This window comes from Penaeus japonicus, unplaced genomic scaffold (assembly GCF_977035675.1).
Source record: "Penaeus japonicus unplaced genomic scaffold, GWHDUDI00000001_assembly GWHDUDI00000031, whole genome shotgun sequence".
NCBI classification, from domain to species: Eukaryota; Metazoa; Arthropoda; class Malacostraca; order Decapoda; family Penaeidae; genus Penaeus; species Penaeus japonicus.
The window spans coordinates 20,603,715-20,618,714 of NW_028234433.1; the positions used below are offsets into that span (position 1 = coordinate 20,603,715).

The 15,000-nt window shown below is 35.3% G+C and overlaps 2 protein-coding genes across 3 annotated transcripts in view; both read right to left on the reverse strand.

Moving 5' to 3' along the window:
* Positions 1-2,050, reverse strand: part of LOC122255701 (uncharacterized) — a 12,325-nt gene extending 10,275 nt beyond the window's left edge. The window contains exon 1 of one of the 2 annotated variants that reach the window (XM_043019971.2): positions 1,804-2,050. The gene's annotated coding sequence lies outside the window, so the exon portion shown is untranslated. The remainder of the gene's footprint in view (positions 1-1,803) is intronic. The other variant, XM_043019970.2, reaches the window with a different exon arrangement.
* A 1,487-nt stretch (positions 2,051-3,537) lies between these two features.
* Mtmr6 (Myotubularin related protein 6) overlaps positions 3,538-15,000 on the reverse strand; it is a gene marked incomplete in the record, with an annotated part of 341,781 nt that continues 330,318 nt past the window's right edge. Inside the window, 8 exon segments of the mRNA XM_086555937.1 lie at positions 3,538-8,074; positions 9,610-9,741; positions 10,149-10,334; positions 10,573-10,668; positions 10,911-11,037; positions 11,851-11,979; positions 12,102-12,243; positions 12,637-12,745. Of these exon segments, the coding sequence (XP_086412063.1) occupies positions 7,925-8,074; positions 9,610-9,741; positions 10,149-10,334; positions 10,573-10,668; positions 10,911-11,037; positions 11,851-11,979; positions 12,102-12,243; positions 12,637-12,745 (1,071 nt within the window).

Consider the following 15,000-nt stretch of genomic DNA (forward strand, 5'->3'; position numbering starts at 1 on the left):
TTCTATCTCTTCTCTCTCTCTCTCTCTCTCTCTCTCTCTCTCTCTCTCTCTCTCTCTCTCTCTCTCTCTCTCTCTCTCTCTCTCTCTCTCTCTCTTTCTAGTTAATTCGAATGTTTTTTTTTAAGCAAGTCATTGGAGAATAGGATCAACCAAATTATCAGTAAGCTTTAATCCCTTTGTTACCGAACCATATAGCCTGCCGTGTATTTCTATTAATAATTCTATATTTCGCATCCCTATATAACCTAGCAACAAACCAAATTATGAAGGCTCAGGCAGAATAAACATCTGCTTGGTACTCAAAATATGGTACGGTGAACTACTACTGCTTTCGCATTCCTTGAACGCATGAGTAGAATTTGCATGGCTGTGCTGATTGCTAACCTACGCCGTCCGTACAGGGCTGGATATCGTCTGAGTGTCGGTATTTTGAGACTATCTTTCCCGCGGAAATTTCCGATTTCACTTCTGGTTGAAATATGCTGCACGGTTTTCGATGGCTTTTGTTTTTTTACGTTTGCGTCGTCTTCTTGTTGCGCTTTCGTGATTTTGTCGATTTCTCTAGCTTGTTATTAGTTCTCTCTGCTGATACGGACAGTTCTCTGCTCGGATAGCTTATCGAGCTAATATGCGTCTCTACAAATAGCTTTGCAGTCCCGAGAACGCTTCCATTTGGGATTCGTCGTTCGCATCGACATGTCGCATCGCTCACGCCCAAGCGAAAATTAACCTCATTTACAAGGCGGAACCCTCAACCACTAACTATAAGAAGAATCGAGTTTATTTATCTCTGATCTTCAGCCATTCTCAGAGGGTATTTATTGGTATTTTCTCACATACTCATACTATATAGAGAGTATCTCCACCGCATCGCTGAGTTTCCTTTCAGAATTCGTAGGATAACATTTTCTCTCAGAAGGACTGGTCATCGGGGCAGCTCCCGCCCTCCGCCGTAAGCTCCAAGATAACCTGAGGACGAGATGACGCGTGGCCTCGGCAGCTCTTTGGCCTAATCCTTGCCTCTACGAGTATCACTGTGATATTAAATTCAAAGCAGGCTGTATTTTGATTGTTCTAAACATTTAAGAGACAAAGAATATGCTGGTATCTAGTTGCATGTCTGTTAATCTGTTAATTTCACAGAAAATTCATTGAAATGCACTTTGTGTAGAACTTATATCTGTATAATTTTATTCCCAGAAGGATACCTCTTTTATCAGCCTTTCTTGCAGATTACATATAAACTCATCCAAATATATATATATATATATATATATATATATATATATATATATATATAAATGTATGTAATGTATATGTATGTATTATATATATTTATATTATATATATATATATATATATATATTATATATTGTTGTGTATATATGTGTTGTTTGTGTGTGTGTGTGTTGTGTGTGTGTGTTGTGTGTGTGTGTTGTGTTGTGTGTGTGTGTGTGTGTGTGTGTGTGTGTGTGTGTGTGTGTGTGTCTGTGTCTGTGTCTGTGTCTGTGTCTGTGTCTGTGTCTGTGTCTGTGTCTGTGTCTGTGTCTGTGTCTGTGAGCGTGATTGCGCGTGCGTGTTTGTATGTATGCGCGCACGCAGATAGGTGCGTGTGTACACTGTCATGTTTGGTTATGTGTAGAGTGTGCGTCTGCTAACGAATAATGACACCTGAGAAAATTCAACTGCATACACTCAACGCCATCTTTGAGAAAATAATGTTGACTAGAAATTACAATGTGAAGATAACAAATTATCCTTAAACAAAATGGTAAAATCAATAACACATGAAGTTTAACTTACCCTTGTATTAAAGCAAAATTATCCACTAATGTCCACTAATGTCCACTAAAATTTCAACACTTTGTTTCCACTGGGTAGCAATGGCACGGCCTGTCGATAGCGTTCTTTACTCTGATTCTCGTACAGTGTCACTCAATCAATGTTTTATAAATACCGTGTCTTGTAGTGATTACTCCAGTGTCATGCAGTGTCATAACAGATATAAATATTCTATCTGTAGCATTTTCAAATACTGGAAAAAAGAAAATAATTTACGTCTGGCAGGGCTATGTCACTCGAGTTGCCACTTCGGGAAATAGGACTCGGTATTTTGACCCAAACCAGTTATCCGCTTTGCTTTCAGAAATTGCTAATTACCTACTTATACTATATTATATATATGGGAAAAATATAGAATACAGATGCACCTATCATGTCTCTGTTATTAGTGCGAATGGCACTGTAAAATTGCAATTTCGTGCTTCGTATTTGTTCAACAACTTTGTAGTTGAATTGCTAAATATCCTTTAATTTTGTATTGAATTCAAAAAAAGCTTTGTGAAGCTGCTGTTGCATCGAGGTTGCTCATACTGTGATTACTCTGTCATTCAGAAAGATATCATTGTAACGTAAAATTCAAAGCAGGCTGTATTTTGATAATTTTAAACCTTTAAATAACAAAAGAATATAAGGGTAACTAATCTGTTTATCTCAAAAGTCTTTCGCAGGCAGCCAGTTTATGGAAATGCACTGTAGAACTTATATCTGTTCTTTAATTCCCAGAAAGATACCTCTTTTATCAGTCTTTCTTGCAGATTACATAAAAAAAACTCATTATACTTTGTTTAAAAAAATATGTATATATATGTGTGTGTATGTATGTGTGTATACATATATATATATATATATATATATATATATATATATATATATATATATATATATATATATTGTGTGTGTGTGAGTGTGAGTGTGTGGGGGGGGGGGTCAGGGGGGGAGACACAGTAATTAAAGACTTAGTTATTAATAATACTTATCTCCAGCATCAACAGTCTCACTTCCCAGATAGTATGTGTTATCTTAAGGTATCTCAATGTGTATCAAGCCACCACTCACATCTATTATGGGATATTACGAGATCCGATTTCTTTTTACCATTACCCTATATTCTGTTGCAGTAGTTCCAAATTGTTTCTCCCTAGGTATTATATTTCTGTTAGAAAATAGTTCTTGTTTCTGTTCCCCTCCTCCTCCTCCCCCTCCCCCTTGGCCTTCCATCTTTCTAGCAGATGAGATTTCAAATGACTGTTTCCCTCTTGGTTTTCTGTATTTCTCTTAGATGGTAAGTTGAAATTTGGGTCCCCCCTCCCCTTGGCTTTCCCTATTTTTAGGAGATGATAATTCCTGTTTCTGTTTCACCCTTGGCTCTTCATATCTCTAACATAATCTGATTATTCCTTTTTCCATGTCTATCCTCCAGGGAAATGAATACTGGGAGTTACCTGCTATCAGTATTTTAGTTTTCCTACTTTCCTTCTTTCAAGAGCTAGGTGGCTATTTTTTCTTAAACTTATTACTCTTTGTTTCACTAATGTTTGATGAATGTTATCTGGAATCAAAGGTTATTCTCATATCTATTTTTTATTTAATGTAATTCCTTCCCTTCCCATATATAATTAAATCACTGTTATTTATCCTAATTCAAGTCCATATCTTCATTTCACAGTGTATTTTTAAGGGTTATAAGAAACACACAATATTTATTTACTTTACTTTACACCTCAGATCATAGACTTGCTATTCATAACATTATTTAACAATATCAGCATTATTGTACATGTAAAAAATAAGTAGTTTTCCCAATGGCCCATAACTCTAGGTGCTGCAAGTATCCTATATACAACATACAAGTTAAGAGCTTTCCTATTTACAGATCAAGATCATTATACCATAATACAAATTTTTTCCATGGACTACACACCATTCACATACTGATTGAAGAAAATCAAATAAGATTACATGTCGCCCTTCCATTAAGGGCTTACAGTCCAGTATTTGAATACAAATATAATGAGGATTTGTGGGTAATTCTTAAAACGGAGATTGGAATGCAAAGAAGAACTTTTTCCTTATTTTTGGTTTTTGGTTTAAACATTTTACTTGTGAAGTTAATACTCAACTCAAGAATTAGTGATGACCATCAAGCAGAGACATCTGTAGTGGAACGAAGGAATGAGAAAAATCCCATATTCATAGACATACACATAAAGAGGCATATCCCCTGATTATATCAAAGGTAAATTCCAAAGATCTACTGATACAGAGTGTGAATTATCAAAGAGATTATAGAATAATAAACAAACACTTAAATGAAATACATAGAAAAGGTACACAAATGTTATCTATTAAGTTTTGAAACTGTAAAGCTAGAGTGATAACATCTTTATAACGTGAGTATTGCTCTACATGTGTTTCATTTCATTGAAGAAATACAGACATTCACATTTCAGCAATTTGATATTTGTAGCTGTGACGGGTCTTCGTTGTTGTTTGATGATAATTTTGATATATAATGACCCTAAATATTTACTTTTCATCTTTACTGAACACCTACAAATGGCAGACAAATGAAGCAATGACATTTACTTCTAAATTTGCCTGGTCCTCCTTTCCTTTTTTCCTTTTTTTTCATCTACAGAAATAATTGAAAAAAAAAAAGTTCATGGCTTCTTCATGTCTATTTCAACAAGAGATACAAGCTGACAACATAGAACACTTACATAAGAAGCCCAAGGTCATACAGCTACTTTTTATTTTATTTTCTATCACGGCACTTCAGTACCTTTGTACAGTGATCCGAGGAGGATCTCGTTTCAAGTTATATTATGTAATCTGACTATTGAGATATGAAAAAATGAGTTGATTATACTTAATACAGAAAAAAGCAAAACTAAATGAAAATATACCTATCTTTAAGAAGATAACATTTCCAAGATAAAACATCAGGCAAAGATAATATGTGTATGTATGAAATATTAAAACTATCCAGAAAAAAGTCTAGTGACAGGGTCTGCAATAGAAAAGAATTCTTGGGATACGTTGAGTACAAACTAGTTATTGTTACATACACAGAATAATAACAGTAATTAAAATTCATTACAATTTCATGCTTTAATCTATTACTTTTATCCTGGACCCAATTTCTTTATATGTATTCATCATAGAGTATAAACATATCTCTCTTGAAATTTTCCCATTTTATTAATGCATTCCTCATTAGTCACAGAAATGATAAAACTCCTTGCTGCATTACCAGGGATCAGATTAGCAAAGAGCATTTTCACACGTCTTTTGATGGGTTTACAGTTTCATTGCATTCATTATGAGACTATTTTGAGTCATAATTAATTCACTGATTATTCTTTTTTGGATTGTTAATACTGTATGGAGGCTTAGTGGCCTCTACCTAAAACAGAAGATTTTTTTCTATTTTTTAATTATCAGGCTGAGATATTTTTTCAGAAGTATTATGCTTGAAAGTATTTTACCTGTATGGTGCTAACCAAATTACTGCAATAATAACAATATTAATTAACATAAAAAATCATATTAAAGAAACCAATTCTTATGCCTTCTTTTCCTTTTTATTTGATCTGCTTCATAGTCAAAAGGACAAGGACAATCACAAAAAGGAAATACATACATGCATATATCAATTACACAACCACCTGAACCAAAGTAAACTTTCGTGGAAACATTTGAAGTTTAAGTGAAACCTTTACTCACTGTATTACCATTATAATAGAAATAATGATAGGTACAAAAATAGAACAAAGAACAAAGTGAGTTTCTCTGTGAAAAAAAGAAGAAAATCCCTTATTTATTATTATTATTTTTTTTAAGTGTGGTCCATCCAAATATTTCCAAATACAGAAAAAAGCCTAAAATCTCATAATGGTTTAGGGATCTATAACACCATGATTTGAACTCAACTGTGATATTTTGTGGAGGTTTAACAGTACATGGCATGTGAACACTATTCATCGCAGACATGATTTCAAAATAAATATGCCAAAAAATTATGAGCAAACGTCAAAGAATATAAATTATATGACAATAGATTACAATCAGCTGTTGTACACATGTCTTACTGGAGGTTATCAAATAACCAAAGACTCTAGAATGATGGCAGAATACTCTAGCTACTGTATACTAATTACACTGCATGTGGCATCATGCACAAGTTTGGGTTTGCTATTCCTCGGTTGTGTATCACAATGCACACTATCACAGGGGAAGCCACAAGTTGTAGCATAAAGGTAGTTGGCCGCTGAGGGCAAGATTTCATTACTTATGGGAGGTGTGAGGTGGGGTCCTTATCACCTACTTGAGATGCTAGATCTAGAAAAAAAAAAAATCATTTGTTTAATGTCTGGTTATTATGTATTTACAGACAGCCTTGATAAAAATCTAAAGCTTACTTCTTTGCAGAAGATCATTAAACAGCTTAATCATGGAATCAGCACTGGTTTAGTTTACCTGAAAGTTATATAGCTTGTGGATGTTTCAGTGCTAAGTGTATCACCTGGACAGTAATGAGAATTGGTGGGATGTCTCCAGGTAAAGACTGGACAAAAACGTGTTCGTCATTCAGTTGCTAGAGACGTTAAACTGTGGATAAAACAGCCAAGATTTGATCATCTATAAGCTTTTGCATCCCTGCTGATACGTATTATGCACTGTACCAAATATGGAAAGTAAACGTGTCTGAACAAATATAAAATATTTGTAACCACTGTTCGTTCTATAAGCAGACTCTTCTATACTTTCTCTGCATTTCATGATCAAGCTCTTACAAGATTAGGGCTGTCAGTGATAATCAATATTGACAAAATGGGTGGAAGAAATTGCTATCAAAACATAAACTTATAAATAAGAATACCAGTATTCAAGGTTATTAAGTGTCTATACAAAAGATTAAAACCTACAAAATCAGTATTTATTTCTGAGCAAGATCTACTGTGAAGTTTCATTGAAAACAGTAGTACTATACCACTGAGAGAGCAAATAACAACTAGAAGTATACTTTAACAAGGTATAGGTACCTTTCCATATTACTAAACCAAACTGGTAGTGACTAGCCACTTTCAAGAGTTACATTTCAACTTTGACAGGATAATGTTAACCACTTGATTCTACACTAGACAGATAGCCAGCTATAACAACCTCTATTGAAAAAAAATATCTTCAAACCTTTAATATCATAGATGTCCCGTGCATAACTGTTTTGAAATTCTTTTTTAATGGGAAATCACAACTGATGGGAACAGCTCTTTCCTGATAAAGCGAGGAAACATTTTACTTTCTGAAAATTTTGAAATAATGAAATGAAATGACTAGGCTGTTCCTGAGACCCAAAAATATGCATTCCACAAAAAAAAAAGAAATAAAAAAAAGTACATATATATTAAATCCTAGAAATGAATTTTATTTGATTATGTCAGCAGCAATTCTCCAAATTAATAAGAAGTATGATAAGAACGGAATAATAATCACCATGACTACATCCACAGCTCTAATGGTACATAATAGTGAGGATTTTATATATGTTAAATATTAGTTTATTGGAAACTGTCAAAAATTATCATACTCTTACAATCAATGCAACACGCAAGACAATGTTACACATGTAATCATACATCATCCAAAAAGTCATCCTTTTTTATGACAAAAGCCTTTGTGAATTACATGACTACGGAATAATCTATTCACCAAATTTAGTTTTTGAATTGAAGATCCTTAACTTCCTAATAAAGATTGTAAGAAAAGAGATGTGAAAATAATGCATACACACCACTTTACCCTCTACTCTGGACATTTGCAGCATGATTTACGATACATTTGTGATTAACAATACCCTGAGAAGGCAAAAAACCTTCACCTCCTCTTATATTACCTGCATCAAAAATTTCTGTTGGTCAACCCAACAATTTTCATCCTAAGTGAAAAAAATAGAAATGAAAAAAATAGTTCTGACATTTACATCAAAATTCCTTTCATCACAAAATATACAATAGAAAATAGCAACAACTTTGAGGCCACATTATCAAAGATCCACAGTGTCAATAGCAACTAGAATTATCTATGGGGTGTCAACGGAGATGGAGCGAGTGACGTCCTTGTAGCAGGGCCGGCAGACGGGTACTGGCTGCTGGCTCAAGTGCCCCGGGAGAGCTGCCTTCTTGTCGATACATCTTGTACAGAAGACTTCTCCGCATCGCCAACAATGGTACTGTGAAATGTTAATGTGTAAAAGATTATTCATGCCTTCCTTTGGCAGGAAAATCAGAGAAGAATGTAATTTTAAATTTTCTCAAATGTGAGTACATTGTATGAAATAACAAGCTAATTTTTTTCTCTCAATATTTTGCATTGTCTTTCATTAAGTATAACCAACAATATAATTTTCATTTTGCATATCAACCAAAATAATTCCAGGTATCATTATGAATGCTAATGCTTGTTGCAATTCCCTCCCCATCAAAACCAGTAGATTTGTACCCCCAACAAATATAATTCTAATCCCTGTGTTCTCATTCTTGTTAAATAAAAGTCTTGTCAATACTTGTAAAAAAATATATATATATAGCACAAACCTGATAAATTATGAAATTATATTGAAACTATTTGACTTTGGGGGCCGGATACTCAAAACAGCTAACGACGTCGTAAGCCCGCGCAGCCAGGCCGCGCATGTCTTAACTCGAACTGCGAGCTCCGAGGGTCATACTCAAAACTTTTAACCGTCCCCGCGTGACGTCACAGCACCTCGTAACTTAAGGGTGGTCCCGAGCACTCGTAACGGTGTGAACCCGGAAATAAGTCGTGCTAGTTCCGACTTGTGCAAACGAGATTTGTATAGATTATGTATTACTGACTGTCCCAGACAAAGTATAAGGCGTCATATCAATTTATATTGTATCTGTGTATCACAAATACCTCTATTCTCCCTAGCCACTTGATATAAAGAAGATAACGAGCAATTATAGAATGCGCTCGTCGTTTACCCAGTGGAGGTGACGACAATACATATTGAATACACTATAGAGTTTTGGGAAATGAAGGTGTCTTGTCATAGACAAAGGTGTATGTATATATATATATATATGTATATATATATATATATATATATATATATATATATATATATATATATATGTATATATGTATATATTATATATACATATATATATATATATATATATATATATATATGTATATATATATATATATGTATATATATATATATATATATATATATATATATATGTATATATGTATGTATGTATGTATTTATCATATACAAACATACATATACATTTATATATACATGCATATGTATATTCATATATATATATATACACTCATAAATATATGTATCTCTGTCTATTTATCCATTCAAATATCCATCTATCTGTTTTTAAATTCATCTATATCTCACTCTCGCTCTCCTTCCCACTCCCTCTCTCTCTTTCGCTCGCTCCTCCCCCTAATGACCGTGGCCTCCAATTGGTAGTTACGTCTAAAGGGCTGACTGTTGATTGGTCAATTCGAAATGGTCCCGCCATCTGAGGGTATCCCATCGAACTACGGTTATGAGGTTTTCTTCCTATTACGATATTTTATCTTTTCTCTGAGTATGGGAGATTTGCGACCTCGTAGGGACATCGTACCTTACGAGAGCGTAACCCGCTGCGACGTCTTAAACTGCCAGAGTTTTGAGTATCCGGCCCTGGGTTTATAACAATAGATTGACATTCAACTAACCTTGCGACTGAAGTGATCGAAGGGAGTAGAACAGGAACACTCTCGAACATGTCTGAAGGTTTTCCAGTCCAGTGCTACCGAAGTGATTTCAGGTGAAAGAATTCTGGTAGACTGGTATGTGGACAACTGATTCTGTTGAGAGTGAGAATAATATATATAAATGTATATGTATAAATTTTATATTGCCAAATTATATTGATTAAATGTCATACAGGGGTAGCATTAAAACTTGATTCATAAAGAAGACATACAACGTAAAGTGATAAATGATTTTATTTTGGGGGGGCAGCTTAAAGTAGGTTATATAACATGAAATTGTGTGTCTCTTTACAGATTCTTAATATAACTCACATCAAATTTCATTCCTATTAGGAATTTCAATGTTTTTATTCATAAAGTACGAAACATAAAGTACATGTGCAACAAAAATACTTGGTTACACATAAGAACAAAATTAGTATCATTTTCCATCTAGATATAAACCTACTGCCAAACACACACTTTCACCTAAAATAATCTCTTCTACAGACCATACTTACCAACAACCTTTTGCCGCTCTCTATAATCTGAGCCGGATGAATGAAGTTGGATCCTGGGGAGAGTTTTTCAGGCGTAACAGCTGCATCTGCGCTGTTGACAGTCAAAGCACCAACGGAGACAAGTGACTCCTCTACTTCACGCATACTCAGCCCACCCACTAAGGAGTCGACCTTCTCATCTCCATTCTGTTGAATCCACAATTTACTTTCATTACTCTCAGTATAGAAAGTTAAAGTGTTTAAGGTAACTATAGAATTAGTGTTTTGGATGCAATAACAATAGTTACATCATAATTACAGCAAATAATTACACCAATATTATCCATTAATCAATAAAACTGTAAATCATTCACATTTCTTTAAAACATCTATTATACTTTATTCATTACCAGAAACTCTTATCCAATTAATGGAAATACTATACCTGTTGTGCTTCATCCTCAAGCAGTCGATTGTCTGTGTCTTTCTTCTGTGAGCGGCCACTTTTCAGTTCTAACTCGCTCTTGAGCCATGTGATGCGCTGTGGATTTGAAAGTCAAATTAAAGAAAAGAACTGCAATCCAACTTTTAAATTGATACATAACCATACATATAACATACAAGATTCCTATTTCTTATAATCTGAATATCGCCCATTTAATCTGTACTATTCTTGTCACTTCTTACTTTAACATTACATCTAATCCATCCTATTTTTTTTTCACTTCCTTACTTACCCCTTCTTTCTTCTTTTTTTCATACCGAATCCCACAAAATCCTCACCTTAGTAAGAAACTCTGCCTGGTCGTTGAGTCCCTGTGTGTGCTCCGTGGTTGCTGCCAGGAGGTCGCCCAGAGGCTCTCGGGGATGCACGCCATTCTCAAAGCGGTTGTACATGCCACGCCAGAACCTGGGTGGGGGAATGATGGTTGGTCATGTCTCGTATTAAAGAATGGTGAGGGGCAAGAAGAGATGGCAACCATAGAAGATAGTGAAGAGAAGGGAAAAAAGAAAGAGAAAAGAAGGGAAAGAAAAGAGAGAAGAGAAGAGAAAAGAAGGCGAGAGAGAGGAGAAGAGAGAAAAAGAGAGATTAGAGATGAGAGAGGGGAGAGAGATAGGAGAGGGGAGAAGAAACAGAGGAGAGAGGGGTGATGGGCAATAAGAGATGACAAGTAGAGAAGAAAGGGTAGAGAGGAGACGGGATAGGTGAGAGAGAAGGGAGAAGGGAGAAGGGAGAAGGGAGAAGGGAGAAGGGAGAGGGGAGAGGGGAGAGAGGATAGGAGAGAGAAGGGAGAAACGGGAGAGAGAAGGAAGATAAAAGAGGGGAAAAGAGAGAGGGGAGAGAGAAGGAAGAGAAAAGAGGGGAAAGGAGAGAAGGGAAAGAGAAGGAAGAGAAAAGAGGGGAAAGGAGAGAGAAAGAAGAGAAGAGGGGAAAGGAGAGAGAAGGAAGAGAAAAAAAGGAAAAAAGAGAGAGGGGAGAGAAGGAAAAAGAAAAGAGAGGAAAGGAGAGGGAGAGAGAGAAAAGGGAGGGGAGGGGAGAAAGGAGAGAGAGGAAACGTGAATGGAGAGAGGAGAGAGATAGGAAGATGGGTTGATGAGAGAGAAAAGGGAAAAAAGGGAGAGGATGAGAGAAAAGACAATAGAGAGGATTAAGAGGGAGAGGAGAGAGAGAATATATACTCCTCAAAAAACACACACACACACACACAGAGGCAATGCATACCTGATGCTCTGAGGACACAGAATTACTTTGAGGACGTCTGTGGTCGAGTCTCGTCGATACAAAGGATTCCTGTACTCGCTCTCGTGCATCTTCATGTAGCCCCAGAGTGAGTAAGTTCTTTCAGCTAACCTGTAGAGAAACACAGCTTCAATAGTGAATAAATGATTGAATTGTGAATGAATTTCCATTTGTTTTATTGTCTTTCTGAAAAATAAATCTATGAAATAATGCCAGAAAAGAGTAACACTTACCTAAGATCAATGCGGTCCTTCTGGCAATTCCCGATGAACGTTCCAAACTGAGCCGAGTAAACATGATCGTGAAGGATAAGCAGGTATCTTTCATTGAATTCAAAGGCTGAGGGCAGAATCTGCTGCAGCTGCCACACGCAATCTGAAAATATTTAGATTTTATTTAGTGTGCGTGTGCACTTGTTGATGTATGCGCATCTGTGTGTACATACATATATACTATGCATACACATAACACACACTTTATATTTATGACTTAATATTTTCTGATTACTGCTTCATTAAACGTATTGTTTATATTATATTTTTCATAAACACCACCCTTGAATGCTGACCAACATTTTCTATAAAAGCCATATTCACAGAGCATTTGTTGTAGGTAAACTAATATCAAGAGATAATATTAACCAAACACTTACATATTCCGAATTTCTATAAACTTTTCATATATCCTAAAAAAGCCAGCAAGAGGCTCGAAACCACACACAAGCATAACATTAAGCATTTAAATGCATACACAAAGGCAGTTAATTACCAAGGAACTGTGTGAAGATCGGAGACACTTCCTTGCCATCGCCTTGAATGTGTCCACAGCGATCGGTAAACTTGTGTCCGAATGCTAGCCACTCCTTCTCAATAAGTGTCTGTAAGGAAATGAGGAAAAAATTAGTCTCCAGCCCTTAGTATTCAGAGTAGGAGAGTTTAGAATGATTTATAAAATCATTTCACTGGGAAATTCCTATCAAATGCCATATATTTCTTAATTTTACCTCTTTATTCCCCCTTATCCTTCAAGACCTTACAATTCCTAATTCCTTCTCTATCCCATCCTTCCTTTATTCTCATCTTTACTCTCCCTGTTCTATATTTCTCCTCTTTACATCTTGTGTCTTACCCCTACTCCCCCCCCATCTCTCTCCCATTTCCTCCTCTTCCAGCAAAATCTCCCGGCTACCTCCCCTTCTTCCTAACTCATTAAAACAATCATAATTTTACATAAAGTTTTACGGGTTTTCTTCCTCACTTCAGGGGACAAGTTGGTCGGGTTCTCCAAACTTTCAGGATTGTATATTCATTTGAGGACAGGTGTTCATAGACGGGCATGATGGTAAGTACGTACTATTGTTCTTTTTTAATGTACTCATTAATAAAGATGGTAATGGTGATGGCAATGGCAATGGGAATGGCAGTGACGATAGTAATGATAATGGTAATGGTAATGGTAATGGTAATGGTAATGGTAATGGTAATGGTAATGGTAATGGTAATGGTAATGGTAATGGTAATGGTAATGATAATGATAATGATAATGATAATGATAATGATAATGATAATGATAATGATAATGATAGTGATAGTGATAATGGTAATGGTAATGATGATGATAATGATAATGGTAATGTTAATGGTGATAGTAATGATAATGATAATGGTAATGGTGATGATGATGGTAATGGTGATGGTGGTGATAACATTGATAATAATGATAAAATGCAAATTATTGTTATCATTAACATTATTGCTATGATTATTAGTAAACACTAGTATTTTAAATTGTTGTTATTGTCGTCCTTGCCATTGTTAATTAATATTATGATGATGATTGATGATATACATGATTGTGATGTTTATGGTGATAGTGACAACAATGATAGTGATAATGGTGTTGATAGTCACGATGATGGTGATGTTCATGGTCATGATGATGGTGGTGATGATGTTGATAGTTATGGTGATGATGATGATGATGATGATGATGATGATGATGATGATGATGATGGTGGTGATGATGATGTTGATAGTCATGGTGATGATGATGATGGTGGTGGTGGTGATGATGTTGATAGTCATGGTGATAATGGTGGTGATGATTGATGAATATGTGATGGTGTTGTGATGGTAATGATGATGGTGGTGATAATCCATTATCATTATAATTATTATTCCAACAACCATTTAATGAGTATCATTAGTATTAGTATGATATATTACTTCAGTGTATACCAACTAATATCACCTTATGTCATATCAATAATGATAATTTCGTGACTGATATTTCACTGCAAGACTGTTATAGAAAAAGGAATAAGGCTTGATTTTCTAAGAAAATAGGTGTATATATACACATTTTTACAATATGCACAAATTTCGCTTCACTCGGAAGTCTACGGATTGACGCTCCACACTTCATTTGTCTGGAGAAGCTAGAATTCCACAAGGAATATTAATCTGCAATGAAAAAATTGCAGTGTGAATCAGTTTCTTAATTATTTAATCATTCATGTAATATCAACAAAGGAAATTAAGTTCAATCGAATTACACACAAGATTTAGGAAAATAGTAAATAGTATTAAGGTTCATGCCGCCTTTTCTTTCTTGTAGTTTTGTGATTTTTTTTAAGAAACCATACTGTTCTCAATCTCATTTCATAATGTGATTCATCATCATTGCCAGAAGTTAAATTATTTTAACAGAAATAATAAAACTATGCCTATACCAAAGAAAAAAAACGAAAAAGAAAAAAAGAAAAAAAAACACTAATACCAGTAATCAAACTAAAACACACACAATCAGCAGAACAAACACACACACACACACACACACACACACACACACACACACACACACACACACACACACACACACACACAACACACACACACACACACACACACACACACACACACACACACACACACACACACACACACAACACACAACACACAACACACACACACACACACACACACACACACACACACACACACACACACACACACACACACACACACACACACACACACACACACACACACACAACACACACACACACACACACACACACACACACACACACACACACACACACACACACACACACACACACACACACACACA